The 16,163-nt window shown below is 35.4% G+C and overlaps 1 protein-coding gene across 6 annotated transcripts in view; it reads right to left on the bottom strand.

Annotated features, from left to right (window-relative positions):
* Pds5b (PDS5 cohesin associated factor B) overlaps positions 1-16,163 on the bottom strand; it is a 165,580-nt gene that overhangs the window by 99,672 nt on the left and 49,745 nt on the right. For all 6 annotated transcript variants that reach the window (XM_070002989.1, XM_070002988.1, XM_070002990.1 and 3 more), the window contains exons 3-7: positions 15,250-15,453; positions 11,115-11,201; positions 10,911-11,008; positions 9,965-10,091; positions 6,264-6,344 (exon numbers count right to left, since the gene is read on the bottom strand). In XM_070002989.1, coding sequence (XP_069859090.1) covers positions 6,264-6,344; positions 9,965-10,091; positions 10,911-11,008; positions 11,115-11,201; positions 15,250-15,453 — 597 coding nt within the window. The remainder of the gene's footprint in view (positions 1-6,263; positions 6,345-9,964; positions 10,092-10,910; positions 11,009-11,114; positions 11,202-15,249; positions 15,454-16,163) is intronic.

The raw sequence follows: 16,163 nt of genomic DNA on the forward strand, positions 1-16,163 counted from the left end.
AAATCCTTGTGGTCTTCTTGCAATAAACCATGAATATATGTAGAATGTAACTAATTAAAAGCATACATGAACATACATGAACCTGTACAACCAGCTGTGACTAATTTCTGTACTCAGGTCTTTAATTATGTTATACTACATTTCTTCCTATCTAAAGTCATCCAAAACCATAAAAAATAAACTTAACCCAGAGCATATTGAACATATTTTAATAATTTCCTGGTCTACAACAGAGAGGGAGTTAAGAATTATTTATTCCACACAAACTCTCCTTATATCTTCAACAGATACCATACAACTTGGGTTATTAGGTTTTTGCTTTCTATATTCAAAGTATAGTGAAGGAGTTCACATTTCTGTATCTTTTCTGCTTCCTTTTTAAAAAGTTATTGGGTTGTTTTTTAGTGAAGTCTTTTTTTTTTCTTTTGGTCTGGTCATGGGGCCTGAACTCTGGGCCTGAGCACTGGCCCTCAGATCTTCAGCTCAAGGCTAGCGCTCTACCACTTGAGCCACAGCGCCACTTCTGGCTTTTTTCTTTTTGTTTATGTGGTGCTGAGGAATCGAACCCAGGGCCTCATGTGTGCAAGGCAAGCGCTCTACCACTGAGCCACCTTCCCAGTCCCTAGTGAAGTCTTTTAAATCTATGAACCAGTACACACTACCTAGCCAAGAAAGACAAGAATAAATCTGATTTTCTTTCTTTGTTCTAAAAGTAATTTGTCTTTCCTATTCATCAATTTTGTGGAAAAAAAAATAATTTCAAGACATCAAGAAGTTCTTCTTCAGGTTGAAAAAAGTATAATTTTTTCATTTCCAGTCACAAATTTTCTCCAGTAAGTATTACAAAATCAATAAAATAAATTTCAATTTACAATCAGGCCACTGTTGTGATCAACCCATCATCATCTTTTATCAATATGAACATCTCTAAAAAATGAAAACAAGCCAGGCACTGGTGACTCATACCTCCTAGTTACTCAGGAGGCTGAGATATGAGGATCATGGTTCAAAGCCAGCCGGGGCAGGAAAGTTCCTAAGATTCACTCTCTCTCTCTCTCTCTTTTTTTTTGGTCAGTTGTGGGTCTAAACTCTGGGCCTGGACACTGTCCTTCAGCTCTTCAGCTCAAGTCAGTGCTCTACCACTTGAGCCACAGTGCCATTCCCGGCTTTTTCTGCTTATGTGGTGCTGAAGAATGGAACCCAGAGCCTCATGCATGCAAGGCAAGCAATCTGTCACTGAACCACCTTCCCAGCCCTCATGAGACTTATCTCCAATTAACCAGAAAACCAGAAGTGTTGCTGTGGCTCAAGGGTAGAGGCCTCACCTTGAACAGAAGAGCTCAGGGATAGCACCCAGGCCCAGAATTCAAGCTACACAACCAACCAAAAAACACAAACAAAAACAAAAACACAAAATTGAGTCCCTGGTTTAACTTTATACAAATTCCATCAAAAATATCCACTGAAACCTAGTGTCTCCGAAAAGGAGATGATTAAAAATTGGTCTTCTTCACTGTGTAACAAAAGCTTAGCACAGAGCCTGACACACAGTGGACATTCAATATCTATTTGATATGTGAATAAATAATATGTATCAAGTATCCTGAAACAAATGTAAGTAAAACAACCTTAACCTTCTTTAAGAATTTAAAATTTAGAAAAATATAGAGATTGGGTTAAAACACTTTCAGGGAGGAGGGTGAGCAAAAAATGAACTATGTAACTTATGGTGAGGGACAGGAGGGGGAAAAATAAAGGAGAACAAAGGAAGAAGAGACCACTGTCAAGAAACACTGTACTCAAACCTAACTTAAAGTAGTTGTGTTGTTTATACACCTACTTAATAAAGTGAAAATTTTAAAGTAACTATGAAAAAATCCTTCCAGACAATTAACGTTTTTCAAAAAAAATCCTTAGCCAAAAAAGAAAAAAAAAACATTTGCTAATGGTTAATTTACATACTACAAACATAAAAGTTTACCAACATTTGCTTCCTGATGAGGAAGTCACCTATCATAAATTCTACCCCATATTGACCTAATTTTAATTATAAAAGTACTTTCACATTAAGTAACGTTCTCTACAATCTATTCCAAGAATTACTAGCCCTAATTTACATATTCAAGATCTGAGACTTGCAGAGGTTAATCAATTTAACTAAGTTTTACTTATTTCAATAAGACTCTAGCATACTTACTGAGTTCAACCAATCAATTTTAGGTTGTATCCTAAAGCCTAGTAAAAGAAAAACCTTATATATATATATATATATATATATATATATAAAAGTGGGCTGGGAAAGTGACTCAGTGGTAGAGTGCTTGCCTTGCATGCCTGAGGCCCTGGGTTCGATTCCTCAGCACCACATAAGCAAAAAGAAAAAAGCCGGAAGTGGCGTTGTGGCTCAAGTGGTAGAGCGCTAGCCTTGAACTGAAGAGCTGAGGTACAGTGCTCAGGCCGAGTTCAGGCCCCACGACGGGACCCCAAAAAAAAAAAAAGTAACATCACTAAAACAGATTCATGAAGGAACTTTTTAATACTTTTTGATATTGTATTACTTTTTAAAATATGTGTATACTTTAACTTTTCAAATTGCTACATCACAACTAATCATATTTTAAAAAATAAACTGGGCATCCACTGCTCATGCCTATAATCCTAACTATTCAGGAGGCCGAGATCTGAGGATCAGAGTTCAAAGCCAGCCTGGGCAGAAAATCCCTTGAGACTCTGATCTCCGATGAAATGGAAAAAAACTGGATTTGAAAGTGTTGCCCAAGTCGTAGAGTGCTAGCTTTCAGGAACGAAGCTCAGGGACAATGTTTAAGCCCTGAGTTTAAGCCTCTAGGCAAGCATTAAAAAAAATTATTATTATTTGCAGGGTATGGGTGAAGTGGTACATGCCTGTAGTCCCAGGTACTCAGGACACTAAAGTGGGAGTATCATCTGAACTCAGGAAGTTTAAGGCTAGCCGAGGTAATATATGAAACCCCATCTCAAAAGAAAAAAACAAGTTAACTGCATTGAGTTCTTCATCTTAATGTAGAATCACTATTTACTATAATTTATAAAGAATAAAATTGAAGGTATCAGCATGCGTGCATCGGAGTGAAAATTAAAGATAAATAAATGAACAATGGCTAATTTAATATATGAGTCCAAAAAGGCTTAGAATTATTTCTCCCATGTTACTAATTTATCTTATAAGGCAATTAAGTTCACTAGAGACTGATCTGATGTGACTGCGCCCTTACCTTGGACTTCATACCTCCAGAACATGAAATAAAGTAATGTCTATTATTTAAGCCACTCAATCCCATGGCATTTTGTCATAACAACCACAGCAGCAAATTCCTCCACTCAGTGCAATGGAACATTGCAAGGGCTATATGAATTCCATAAATGTACCAAACAATGACTAGAGACTGGAGAGCTCAAATAAGCACTCTTTTCAAATAGACTATGTATGGATACACCATTGCAATTAAAAGAAAAGGCTATGTTAAAATATTATAAAAGAAAAAAATTTAACCGTCTAGCATATTAGCAACCAGCTTTAAAGACAGTAATTATCACTTGCAAAGCTTATTTTTTTTTTAATGTAACTTAAAAAAAAAAAAAGTGGCTGGGGACTGATAGCTCATACCTGTAATCCTAGCTACTCAGGAGACTAAGATTTGAGGATCACAGTTCAAAGCCAAACCGGGCAGAAAAATCTGTGAGACTCTTATCTCAATAAACTACTCTGAAAAAGTTGGAAGTGGAACTGTGTTTCAAATGATAGAGCACTATCCTTGAACAAAAGCAGCTCAGGGACAGTACCCATGTCCTGAGTTCAAGCCTCAGAACTAGTATTTTTTTAAGTGATATTATGCATAGTTACATGGGCTTGAACGTCTAAAAGACTGAAAGAGAAAAAAATTAACTGTGTTCAATGGCTTCTTAGCCTTCAAAGAAAGCAAAGAACAAGACAGGAAGAACTGAACATAGTGTTACATGCCTATAATCCCAACACTTGGAGGCTGAAGCAGAAGGATCTGAAATTTAAAGCCAGGAAGGGTGGACTAGAGCAGCCTAAACTAGCTACATAGTGTGAATCTATTTCAACACCCTTCCTCCCTGGGAGGGAGGAAAGGGAAGGAGGGAGGAAAGGGAAGGAGGGAGGAAAGGGAAGGAGGGAGGGAGGTAAGGAGGGAGGGAGGGATGGAGGGAGGGAGGGATGGAGGGAGGGAGGGAGAGAGGAAGGAAGGGAGGGAGGGAGGAAGGAATGGAGGGAGGGAGGGAGGGAGGGGAAGGAAGAGGAGGAAGGAAGAGGAGGAAAGAGTAAGGGAGAAAGAGAGAGGAGGAGGAGAGGGAGAAGACAGGGAAAGGAAGAGAGGAAAAGGGGGAGGAGGAGAAGAAAACAATAGATAGGGTACTACACGTAAGGACATCAGTCAAACTGTTGTACTAGGAACACTTTACAAGACACTTGCCCTTCCCCCATTCTCTTTAATTCTGACAAAATAAAACATGAAACTGTGGGAGAATTGTACTGTATATCTCTATAGACAAGAACAGCAAGAAATGAACATGTTATAAACACTAGGGAAATTCTTCACACTGATTTTTAGCAATATGGAACTATTAAAACTATTTCCTGTCTTCTTTAACATTACAAATATTTTCAAGCATACTTCAAAACTGAAAGAATAGTATAATGAATCTAATTGTATACCTCCAATTAAATATGTTTTTAATCACTTTTCTTTAATCAGACCAATCAATTATTTTCTCTGATCCTAGAAGAGATATCAAAAAGGTATGGTGTTCTTTCCTTATTTTTTAAACCAGAAAAGAACATCAAAATAAGGCTTGGCAGAATCAATTTAATTAATGACCACCAGGAGGAGCTCACCCAGTGTGCTCTACTGTGCCAAAAAAGGGTCATTCAGACACCCCAAACAAAGTAAAGGCAGGGGTAATTAATTCACCAGAATGTTTAAATTTGGGTCTGTAAGTAAGAAAAAAAATTAAGAATCTACCCAACTACTGTGTGATATATTGCTTTGCAAAGTACATCTTTTCATGTTATCCCATAAGCTGACTGCATTTTTATACACTACAAGAAAATTTCTCCTTCACTAAACTCCAGAAGAATACGTAATTCTAAAAATGTCCTTGCTCTTTAAGGAAGAGAGATCCTTTCTTTGTTTAGAAGTGACTGACAACAGAACGCAGACAGAAAGACAGAAGAGTTAATTCCAGGGGCTATTAACGCTGTTTTCTAGACTTGTGTTCCAAGGAGCACCATTCCCATGGAATACATTGGAGTGAGTCCACCTGGAGTGGTGCAAATCTACAGAACTTTGGAGACAAAATGAAATTTACCAAAAGCTACTATCATTGAATCTAGTCATCTATAAATAAGCAGAACTAGAATAATACTTAATGGAGTCATTTCATTGCAAATCTCCCTTTCACTCAAAATGGGTATCTCTCTCATGGACTGCAATAGACAGAAACTTTTCTGTTAGCTTGTATTAGTTATACAGGGTGAGCTTTCATTGTTCTAGCTCCACAATGTGTTCCAATCAATTTCCCCCCTCTATCACTCTCCCTGCTCCCCAGATTTCTTTGTTTCACTTTCACAGTTATAAATGATCTGCTTCAACAGTGTTCAATCTCCTTCATCCTCCCTACTCTCTCCAATCCCCACTCAGGGACAATTTGTTTCCCATCCTACAATCTTTCCACTGATCAACAGCTTTCACTGAGTTTTCCATGCTGTCCTCATGTGCATCTACATTACCAAGTTTTACACTTGCATTACAAAGTTAGGAAAGTAACTTATTTGTACCAAATTGCTACTACCAAATATACTTGCTTTCAGATTCTAGGCCATGACATTGGTTCTTATCTTCTTATTGTAACAAATTTAATATCCAACAGGCAGTAAGCAATTTCTCTAGATAATAATAAGCTCCATGTTTTATCTAATTGCTTTTAGTTCTAATAATATAAATGGTATGTCTTGCCAACTCAAATAAAAGCTCTTGTACTTCCTAGAAAATTTGAAAGAAGAAAGTGAATAAACAAAGAAAATGAGAATTAACCTTCCAGAAAAGTAACTGAGAATAATTTTTAAAAAGGACCAGAAAAAATGTATTATTAGTTAAAGCAAAAGCAGAATTTAAGAAGTAGGTAATACTTGATGAAACTTTGCTTGTAACAGTCTTTACATTTTTAGCTTGATATTTCTGAAAAACAATAACAAGACTTACATTGGTTATATATGGCTCAATAGCTTGAGCTGTCCTCTTCAGTAAAGCCTTTGCCAAATCATATGCTTGCTTGTTTAAATTCTGAAAAACATAATATGTACATTATAACACACACACACACAAATACACACACCTAATGAATGATGCTTTGTTTAATTTGCAGTGCTGGGAATCAAACCCAGAGTCTCACACACACTAACTAGATACAAACACTACCACTGAGCTCCATTCTATATACTATAAATATGTCTGTATCTCTAGGAAAAGTAAAATATTATCTATACTCAAGTAAAGGTATGAAAAACTATCTATAAAAGAAATCAAGGGCTGGGAAGGTGGCTAAGTGGTAGAGTGATTGCTTTATATGCATGAGGCCTCTGGGTTCGATTCCTCAGCACCACATAAGCAAAAAAGGCTGTGGCTCAAGTAGTGGAGGCTAGCCTTGGAAGAGCTAAGGGACAGCGCCTAGGCCCAGAGTTCAGGCCCCACAACCAACAAAAATAAAAATAATAAATAAATAAAATCAAGAAGGATACTCGAGTAAAGAATGAAGAAACTACTTATTAAAGCAAGCAATGCCACTTTTCTTAGGAAAATCTGGCCTAGTAGCTCACAATTTTCCAAGCAAGAATAATATATTCTTCAGATACAGTTTGCAATAGAATGAAAACCACAGAAATGATCTATAAACGTTTATTAGATAAGAGGAGGAACACGTAGTCATTTAGTCATCCTAAATACTGTCTAATCTCAAATACAAACCCAGGCTGCTACACACCAGGTCCAGAAAGAGCAAAACATAGAAAATAAACTAGGTTTTCATGTGGAGGCAATAAGGAACTTAAGACATTTTAGACAGCTGTGGAAAAGCAAGCATAAAGCATAACTCAAGCACACAACAAGAAATTTAACGGTGAAACCATTGTTGTTTTTTTTTTAATTTGAGGGGAAAAAATGCTTTAAAATGTCATTCTAAAAGAGTTTGGTAACAAACAGAAGAATAAAGGACCTAAAATGAGGCCACTACTTGGGATTAACCACATACCAGAAAGCAAGATAGGAAATATGCATCCTTTTCTATCCTTGAAAAAACTAGGGTTTGAACACAGGGTCTTAAGTTCACAAAGCAAGTCCCCTGCCACATGAGCCTTAACCTTATCCTTTTAAAAAATAATAATAATAATAAAGTAATTTATTACACACAGTTCTGGGTATTTGGAAGTCCAAGATCAAAGCATCAGAAAATTCAATGTGAAAATATCCTTAAATTAACATTCTTAGGCATACTGCTGTATTACTTCGGTCATTTCTAAGAGATGTTTACTACTTTGCTACAAGTATGCTACAGCATCATTAACTCAGCCCCAAATCCATGAATATTAAATTATGTAGGTCTCATATACCACTCCTTACACATATGGAGAGTAATTCTGGGGAACCTTTTATCTTTTTCAGACGGGCTACTTGGCCCTGTAATTTCTTACTATAAACTAAGTAGTTCCTCAGGAGGTAAAAGTAGGAGGATCTCTGTTCAAAATGAATCCAAGTAGTTAGTGAGAGACCCTACCTGCAAAACAAACTAAAAGCAAAAGTATAACTCAAATCATAGATTGCTCGCCCAACAAGGGAAAGGCCCTAAATTCAACCCCATTACTGGAATGGAAAAAAAAAAAGGTCTATAAAGTAATCCTTTGTCAATCACACACACACATTTAGACATATTCCTACTAAGAACTAAACAATTTATTTGTTATATAAAGCCCTTCTCCATCCAGTAAAAACTACCATGTCTAAAATTACTATAAACTACCTCAGTTTTCTTTTGTTTTGTATTCTCCTGGCAAGTCTTTCATTAGTCTTTACAACAAGGCTTTTATAATTACATTTCAGCTATTTCTCTTATTATCATCAACCACCTGGATTATCTTCAACCAACATGACAATCTTATGTGGCAAATTTAGGCCATTTACATTTGGTATAATTCTTCCTTTTCTTGAAGTCATTAAAACATTTAGGATGAATATACTTCATTTAAAGTTCAAAGTTACTCAGAGGCTATAAATATTTCTATAATTATACAACTCATTAAATCACTCAAGCTTAAGGTATTATTTGTATCTTAGTGGTTTAAAACTATTTTGCTAATGTCCTTTTAAGTAATCATTACAATTATTACTGCTACTGTTCTTATGTATCCATTCTTAGAGCACTTCTAGTTTATCACTATTTATTCCTAAATTCAATTTACTTCATTCTAAAGAACTCACATTATAACTTTTTTCAGAGGACAAGTGAGTATGTCTTTAATATGCAACTATAGGCTAATGTTAACATCTAAAAAATCTTAACATTTTACCTTCTGGTATCAATTAGGGCTTTCTTTGCTTTTTATTTTCATTATGAATGTTTTTGATTATTTGATTTGGTGATTGCCCATTTTGACTATGTGCCTAGACACAGATTTATTTTTAAATAATGAAAACTTTGCTGTCTATTCCATAAGCTCATTTTAAGTGAATTTCTATTTGATCCAAATATCACTTCTATTTCCCATTTGCTGTTCTGAAATCACTGTCAAACACACTGGGCTTTATTTTTCATGTTTTCACTATTGCCTGTGCCTGTGTGATTTCCTCAGATTACTGTACATAGTTCTCTAAATACCTTTCATATACATATATATCTTCAAAACATACACACAAAATTGGCCATATATGCTAATATATGTATATGTGTACAAATAAAAACCAATTGGTTATATATACTAATGCATACATATGTATTTTATATATAAAAATACATACATATCAGTATGTGTATGCATATACATAAAACATGTTACATATACACATGTATATAATATATATTACATGTGAATGTATATGTGTATTTTGATATGCACATATATACTAACTAGTATACATACATACACCTATACTAATATATACACTAATACATGTGTGTATGTTTCAATTAATATGAATTTTTTTAACTATGAGTATGGTAGTATCTGCTTCCTTTCAATATTACTGATTGATTTTTATTTGGCTTTGAAATTTTGTATTGTAAGATCATTTCAATAACCTTCACATTTTCCTTCACATTATTTTATTTAATGGATATAGAATAAGGTATTTTGCCAGAAAGATGTTAAATGAAAACATTCTTACAGTAGTGATTCCTATGTCCCTTGCATGAAAGCAGACCTCTTCAAAATCACAGAAGTATATTTCCAATTGCTTAGTTAAGAGAACACTGTTTTCAAAACTCAAAACACAAACGCATATAAAAATCAAATATACAAACACATCTTGATTACCATCATGCAGGTAAGAAATATTATCATCAACATATCTACTGTCCCTTAATAGGCATCCCTTTTCATTTCATTCATTTTTTGGTTAAGGCACTAGCTCCTTTCATCTATAAAGTAATATAACAGCTTCAAAGTCACCACTGACTCACTCTGAAGTATATCCTACAAAAGTTCAGTTTCAAATATTTTATCAGATAATATTTTATTACATTTATTTCTTTTTCAATTAGTGGTTAATAAACAATGTGCTTTATACACATAAAACAGCAAACAAAATAAATCTTAAACTAAGATTGAAAACAAATGGTATTTGAACATAAGCACAAATTCAGGGTATTAAATATTAGTGAATATAGACACATTTTAGTTCATAATATTACATACCTTATGGGCAGGTACCAGATTTACTAAAACTGTATCCAAAAGCTCCTGAGATACTGTATCACCTTCACAAATAATAGAGCTCATGAGGTCTACCATGTGCATATGAACTTTCTGATTGTGGCCATTGCTGAAATTCAAAATAAATATCTGGTACAAAGTGTATCTGAGATGTACATTATTTAATAAGATGATGCTAACAAATATACTTCTTAAAATGGTGGCAAAATGATAAACATATATATTCATTTAGATCATCTCTCTCTCCCCTAAATCTTACGATAGTATACTCAAAATATATTTAAACTATATTCCTGTATTAGCTCACCAAATTTTTTTTTTTTGGGGGGGGGGGGAGGTCCGGTCATGGGGCCTGAACTCTGGGCCTGGGTGCTGTCCCTCAGCTCTTCAGCTCAAGGCTAATGCTCTACCACTTGAGCCATAGCGCCACTTCCGGCTTTTTTTTTGCTTATGTGGTGCTGAGGAATCGAACCCAGGGCCTCAGGCATGCAAGGCAAGTGCTCTACCAATGAGCCACCTTCCCAGCCCTAGCTCACCAAATTTTAACCAATTACATTTTCAAATCAAATTTTAAATCAAATGTAATTTCAATTTTGTTCTAAATTCAAAAATCCTAATTGATTTGAAATTCTAGTAATTTTAATTACACAAAAACTGAACAACATATATGAAGAAATCAATATAATTTATATCCAAGACAATACAATCCAAAAATCTAAATCAGGCTTCTAATCAGTAATTCTTTAAATACAAAACTGAGTTCTATTCATTATAAAAAGATCTACACAAATAAATATTTGGACTAAATTATAATTCCCAGATCTCAAATATTTACCACAAATGATCAGTTTATGTAGATTAACCTGTAAGATAAAATCATCACTTTCATGTTTTTTCAAATGTTATTTGCTGAAAAAAATAAACTTACTTTATAACTGAAAATAATGTTCTGTATAGTTGGGTAAAAATTTCATTGCTATCTTCTAACTCGAAGCATATGTTATATGACTTGACCCAAGCAATGTTCTAAAAATATGAGGTCAAAAAAGGAAAAGGTAAATATTTTAATTAATAAAAGTACACAAACAGAAAAAGTTTAAAACATCACCTAAAGATATAATACACTGCTTACCTCAAGTAGATAAAAATACCTATTGAATTGCGGGCTCTTTGTATCTTCTAGCCCCTTCAACTGCCTTGTTATAAACATAAATATATCCTTTAGAAAACAAAAGAAAAGTATTATTTAGATTATGAATGGCAAATGAAAACACACATCTATTAAGGCTAATTCAGTACATATGTGAATATATAATAATGAATTGAAAAAAAAGAACAAAAATGAAAAAGGACTTGGTTTGGGTGAAATTTTTTTCAAAGTAAAAGTTTATATTAAGAAAACAAAGACAGGTACCAGTGACTCTTGCCTGTAGTACTAGCTACTCAGAAGGCTGAGATCTGAGGATCTTGATTCCAAACCAGACAAGGAAGAAAGGGCCAGAAGATCCCCTATCTACAAATAACTATCAAAAAGTCAGAACTGAAGCTGTGACTCAAGTGGTAGAGCACTAGTCAGACAAAAAAGCCCAGGGACAGCACCCAGCCCTAAGTTCAAGCCCCAGTACAGCACACATGCATGCACGCATGCACACACATACATGATCTAACATAGTCTAGCACAATCTGATATGAAAAACACTACATATTTAATGTATATAAAACATTAAATCATTCACATGACCCTAGAAAACAACAATCTTCATCTTAAAACAGCCTCCTCCAAAAAAAACCAAGTCAACTAAATATACTATTACTAGAATAAAAATGGTGTAATAACAGAGCTAATCAAGTCTGCCTACATAGTAAAATGTATGGTAAATATATATAGTAAGAACAGAGCTAAGATTTCAAATAAAATTGACAGTGACAACATACCAGAAATTTTACTGAGAAGCTCAGAGGTTAAAAAAAAAAAAAACCTTAAATAGACCTTATGTTAAAAAAAAATTAAATACCTTAATTAAAAATTTTAAAATAGGGGCTGGGAAGGTGGCTCAGTGGTAGAGTGCTTGCCTTGCATGCCTGAGGCCCTGGGTTCGATTCCTCAGCTCCACATAAGCAAAAAGAAAAAAGCCAGAAGTGGCACTGTGGCTCAAGTGGTAGAATGCTAGCCTTGAGCTGAAGAGCTGAGGGACAGCGCCCAGGCCCAGAGTTCAGGCCCCACAACCGGACCCCCCCACACACACACACACAAAAAAATTTTTTTAAATAATGAAAATACAAGTTTATTTTAGAAATTAACTTGTCAGCCTTCCTAGCTAACCACTGTAATTAATTACTGTCCTCCCACCCCTGCCTTTCTCAATCGATTCCTATCTCTTGCTTTTGATTTTTTTTATTAACTATTTTGTACCTGGTCAGGCTCAGTATCACTTTGAGTCAAATTACTAGAAAAATGAGTTTCAGATGAAATGTAGATGTTATTTTGAAAGGTTTAAAAAAAGGGGGGGGGCTTATACAAATTATAAAAGCTACTTTCTACAAAGAAAGCATGTTAGCAATCAATGAAAGAAAAATGTTCTCTTGTAAGCAAAATTATGTTAAGTCAGGCTCAGAGAGAAAAGGATGCTTGTTAAATTATAAATACATAGGAAAAACACAAACAAAGCCGTATTCACTTACACATAATCAAACTGACTAAAGTACTGTATACCCAGGGGTAGATTCCCATGTTATAACTCCTTTGAACAATTAAAAGACGGTTTAACAAAATGAATACCAGGAAGCTGAAACATGTCTTTCATGAAGGGGTTGGGGGTAGAGAACTTAAGAGGCAAGAGTCAGAAATGGAAAGAAGGGTGGGTGAATACAACTGTAATAATCAATGTACATGTGTAAAACTGGGACCCGGTATCTTCAGGGGATAGGTGAGGTTGGGATAAATAGGGGGAGAATGGACAGAGTGACAATAAACAAGATACATTGTACTCATATTGACATGTGAATTGAAGCTTCTTTGTATAACTATAAAGATAATAAAAATTTAATATTAAAAAAGGAAAACATCTGCTCTAATAGTAATACTGTGTAATATAATCTACAAATGATGCCTTCCTAGATTGTACAAGAGAATACATAGCCTGCTGACTCTATCTAGAGATGGAATGACAATGGTTAACTCATTTACAACCTTTCCAATAAGCCAGCTGGGTTCGTTGATGACAGTAACAAACTGATTGTAGAAAGATTAGATAAGAGATGTGACGATTTCTAATACATATAATACTATAGTAGAACTTGATGCTAATCAAAAGTGAAAATTATCCATAACTCTAAAGCATTTTAAGAAAAAAATTAATATTGTTAAGTAAATGCCAAAGGAAAAAAGGCTTTATTTTTTAAAAAGCAAACAACAACAACAATAATAATAATAACCAAGCAGCAGGGTTCCGGTGGTTCATTCCTATAATCCTTGCTACTCAGGAGGCTGAGATCTGATGATCATGGTAAGGCTCTAATCTCCAATTAACCACCAGAAAACTGGATGTGGCACTGTGGCTCAAGTGGTAGAGTGCTCACCTTGAGCTGAAAAGCTCAGGGACAGTGCCCAGGCCCAGAGTTCAAGCCCCAGAACCAACCCCCCCCCCAAAAAAAACAAACATTAAACATTTAACCAGCAAATAATCAAGGACAGTAATTTGATCTTAGCTCTTCAATATTTAATAAATTGTCCTGATATAAATACACATCTATCCATACAAGAGCCAGTGGCTCACACTTGTAATCCTAGCTACTCAGAAGGCTGAGATCTGAGGATAATGGTTTGAAGCCAGCCCGGGCAGGAAAGTCTGTGAGACTCATTATCTCCAATTAACCACCAAAAAGACAGAGATGGCTCTGTAGCTCAAAGTGGTAGAGTTCTAGCTTTGAGAGGAAAATGCTCAGGCCCTGAGTTCAAGCCCCATGATCTAAAAAATAAATAAGTAAGTAAGTAAATACAACAGATCTGTGCCTATTCTTTTGGAAGGATTTTCTATTACCCCAAAGCCTTGAAAGTTGCATAGTAGTAGTCTATACTCTTCACAAGAATGCCAGCAAAAAGGGCCACAGACTACATTAAACAAATATAATCATTCTTTAAGCCACCTGATTCATCTCCAAATTAGTGGGTAACAATGAGTAATCAAGCCATTCACCTAAAATACACAACCACCTCATGTTATCTACTTTTAAATCTCTGACCATTCACAAATGATACAATTCAACTTCTAAATGTCAAGTATTGTCCCTACTTACCCTGTCTTGCGATTCTGTGTGTGTGTGTGTGTGTGTGTGTGTGTGTGTGTGTGTGTGTGTGTGTGTGTGTGTGTGTGTGTGTGTGTGTGTGTGTGTGTGTGTGCGCGCGCGCGCGTGCGTGTGTCTGTGTGTCCAGTCGTGGGGCCTGAACACTGGGCCTGGGTGCCGTTCCTTAGGCTCTTCAGCTCAAGGCTAGCACTCTACCACTTGAGCCACAGCACCACTTCCGGCTTTTTTTCTTTTTGCTTATGTGGTGCTGAGGAATCAAACCCAGGGCCTCATACATGCAAGGCAAGCACTCTACCACTGAGCCACCTTCCCAGCCCTGTCTTGAAATTCTTTAACCAATATGAATATAAACCAAGCATCCCAAACCATTCTGTGCATTCCATAGTTGAATTCTGTCAGACCTGATCAAATGGAAGGTTCCTAAAGATCCATGAGTGCTTTCCCTTTCCCACATTGTAAACAAAGTTTCTGGCACATAACTAACATCATCTTTTGTTAAGCAAATACAAACTGCCTGTTCCTTTTTACTCTGTGATTTATTCTCCCTAGAGATAGTCATTCTATAACCCCTGGCTTCCACAATTATCTTTTAAGGGGGTTGCTTTTCTTTGTTTAAAAATTCTAAGTTGTCTTATAGTCATTTGATGTTTTTGTATAGCTCTAATTCAGATTTTACTACATAGTATCTTCTAATGACAACCATGGTCTTTAATAAAGGTTTTCGAAAGGGAAAAGACTCAAACTGATAAAGAAACAGAACTGGTAATGATGTCATAGTATTAAGGCTACTTATCCTAAAAATCACAAATTACCACTCAAAAGTAAGTTCTAAAGACAAGTTTAACACCAGTGCTAGCACTAATAGAAAAAAATCCAGAGAAACTATTTTAAAACTTTTAAACCCCATTTTAGTTTCAGAACTCAAAGTATCAATCTTGGCAGTTCTTAAAATCAGTACTTACCTTTAGTTTATCGGGAGATGTATAAGGAGCCTCTGGAGCATAAATTCTGAAAATATCAGCAAGGCAGCAGGCTACTAGTAAACGAACATCCTTATCAGGATGCTTGAGGAAAAAATCTGAAGCAAGATGTAAAGCTAAATTTAGATAAAGCTCTTTTTCTTCTTCAGAGTCCTGGTCCATGTCCATGAAGGTTTTCACAACCATCTATACACAAAATAAAAATACTCAAACTGAGAAATGCTTCATGTAAAAAAACGTAGTCATTTAAAATAAAGATCACATTAATTACAAAGAATCATTCTAAATATATTTTAGCTTTTCCACAGAAAATGTCTCTTTGAGAGAACAAGACTTTTCTAAAACCCTTAAGTTAAATAACTTCTCCTGGAGAAACTAAATTATTTTTCAAGCTAAACCCAAGGTCTGGCTCAGGCCCATAATCCCAGCCCTTGGGAATGAATGAGGGAGGATCATGAGTTAAAGCCAGCCAAGACTACATAACAAGACTCTTATCTCAAAAACCTTAATTTGTAAAACAAACATTTTCATTTACCATATATATGCTATTTTTTTAACTTTTATGGTTAACATTGTGCATGGTCAGTATTAGAAGAATTTCAATGGTTATTGCTTGAACTTCTAGCCTCATCTGTACAAATGAACTAAAAAGATTACATCTTTCTCAAAAATAGCATGTTTTAAGTAATATTTTAAACTTTCCATTAAGAAAAAAATCAGGGGCTAGGAAGGTGGCGCAGTGGTAGAGCGCTTGCCTTGCATGCATGGGGCCCTGGGTTCGATTCCTCAGCACCACATAAGCAAAAAGAAAAAAGCCAGAAGTGGCGCTGTGGCTCAAGTGGTAGAGCGCTAGCCTTGAGCTAAAGAGCTGAGGGACAGCGCCCAGGCCCAGAGTT

The sequence above is a fragment of the Dipodomys merriami genome, unplaced genomic scaffold (assembly GCF_024711535.1).
Source record: "Dipodomys merriami isolate MVZ:Mamm:240054 unplaced genomic scaffold, mDipMer1.0.p SCAF_6, whole genome shotgun sequence".
In the NCBI taxonomy this organism is placed as follows: domain Eukaryota; kingdom Metazoa; phylum Chordata; class Mammalia; order Rodentia; family Heteromyidae; genus Dipodomys; species Dipodomys merriami.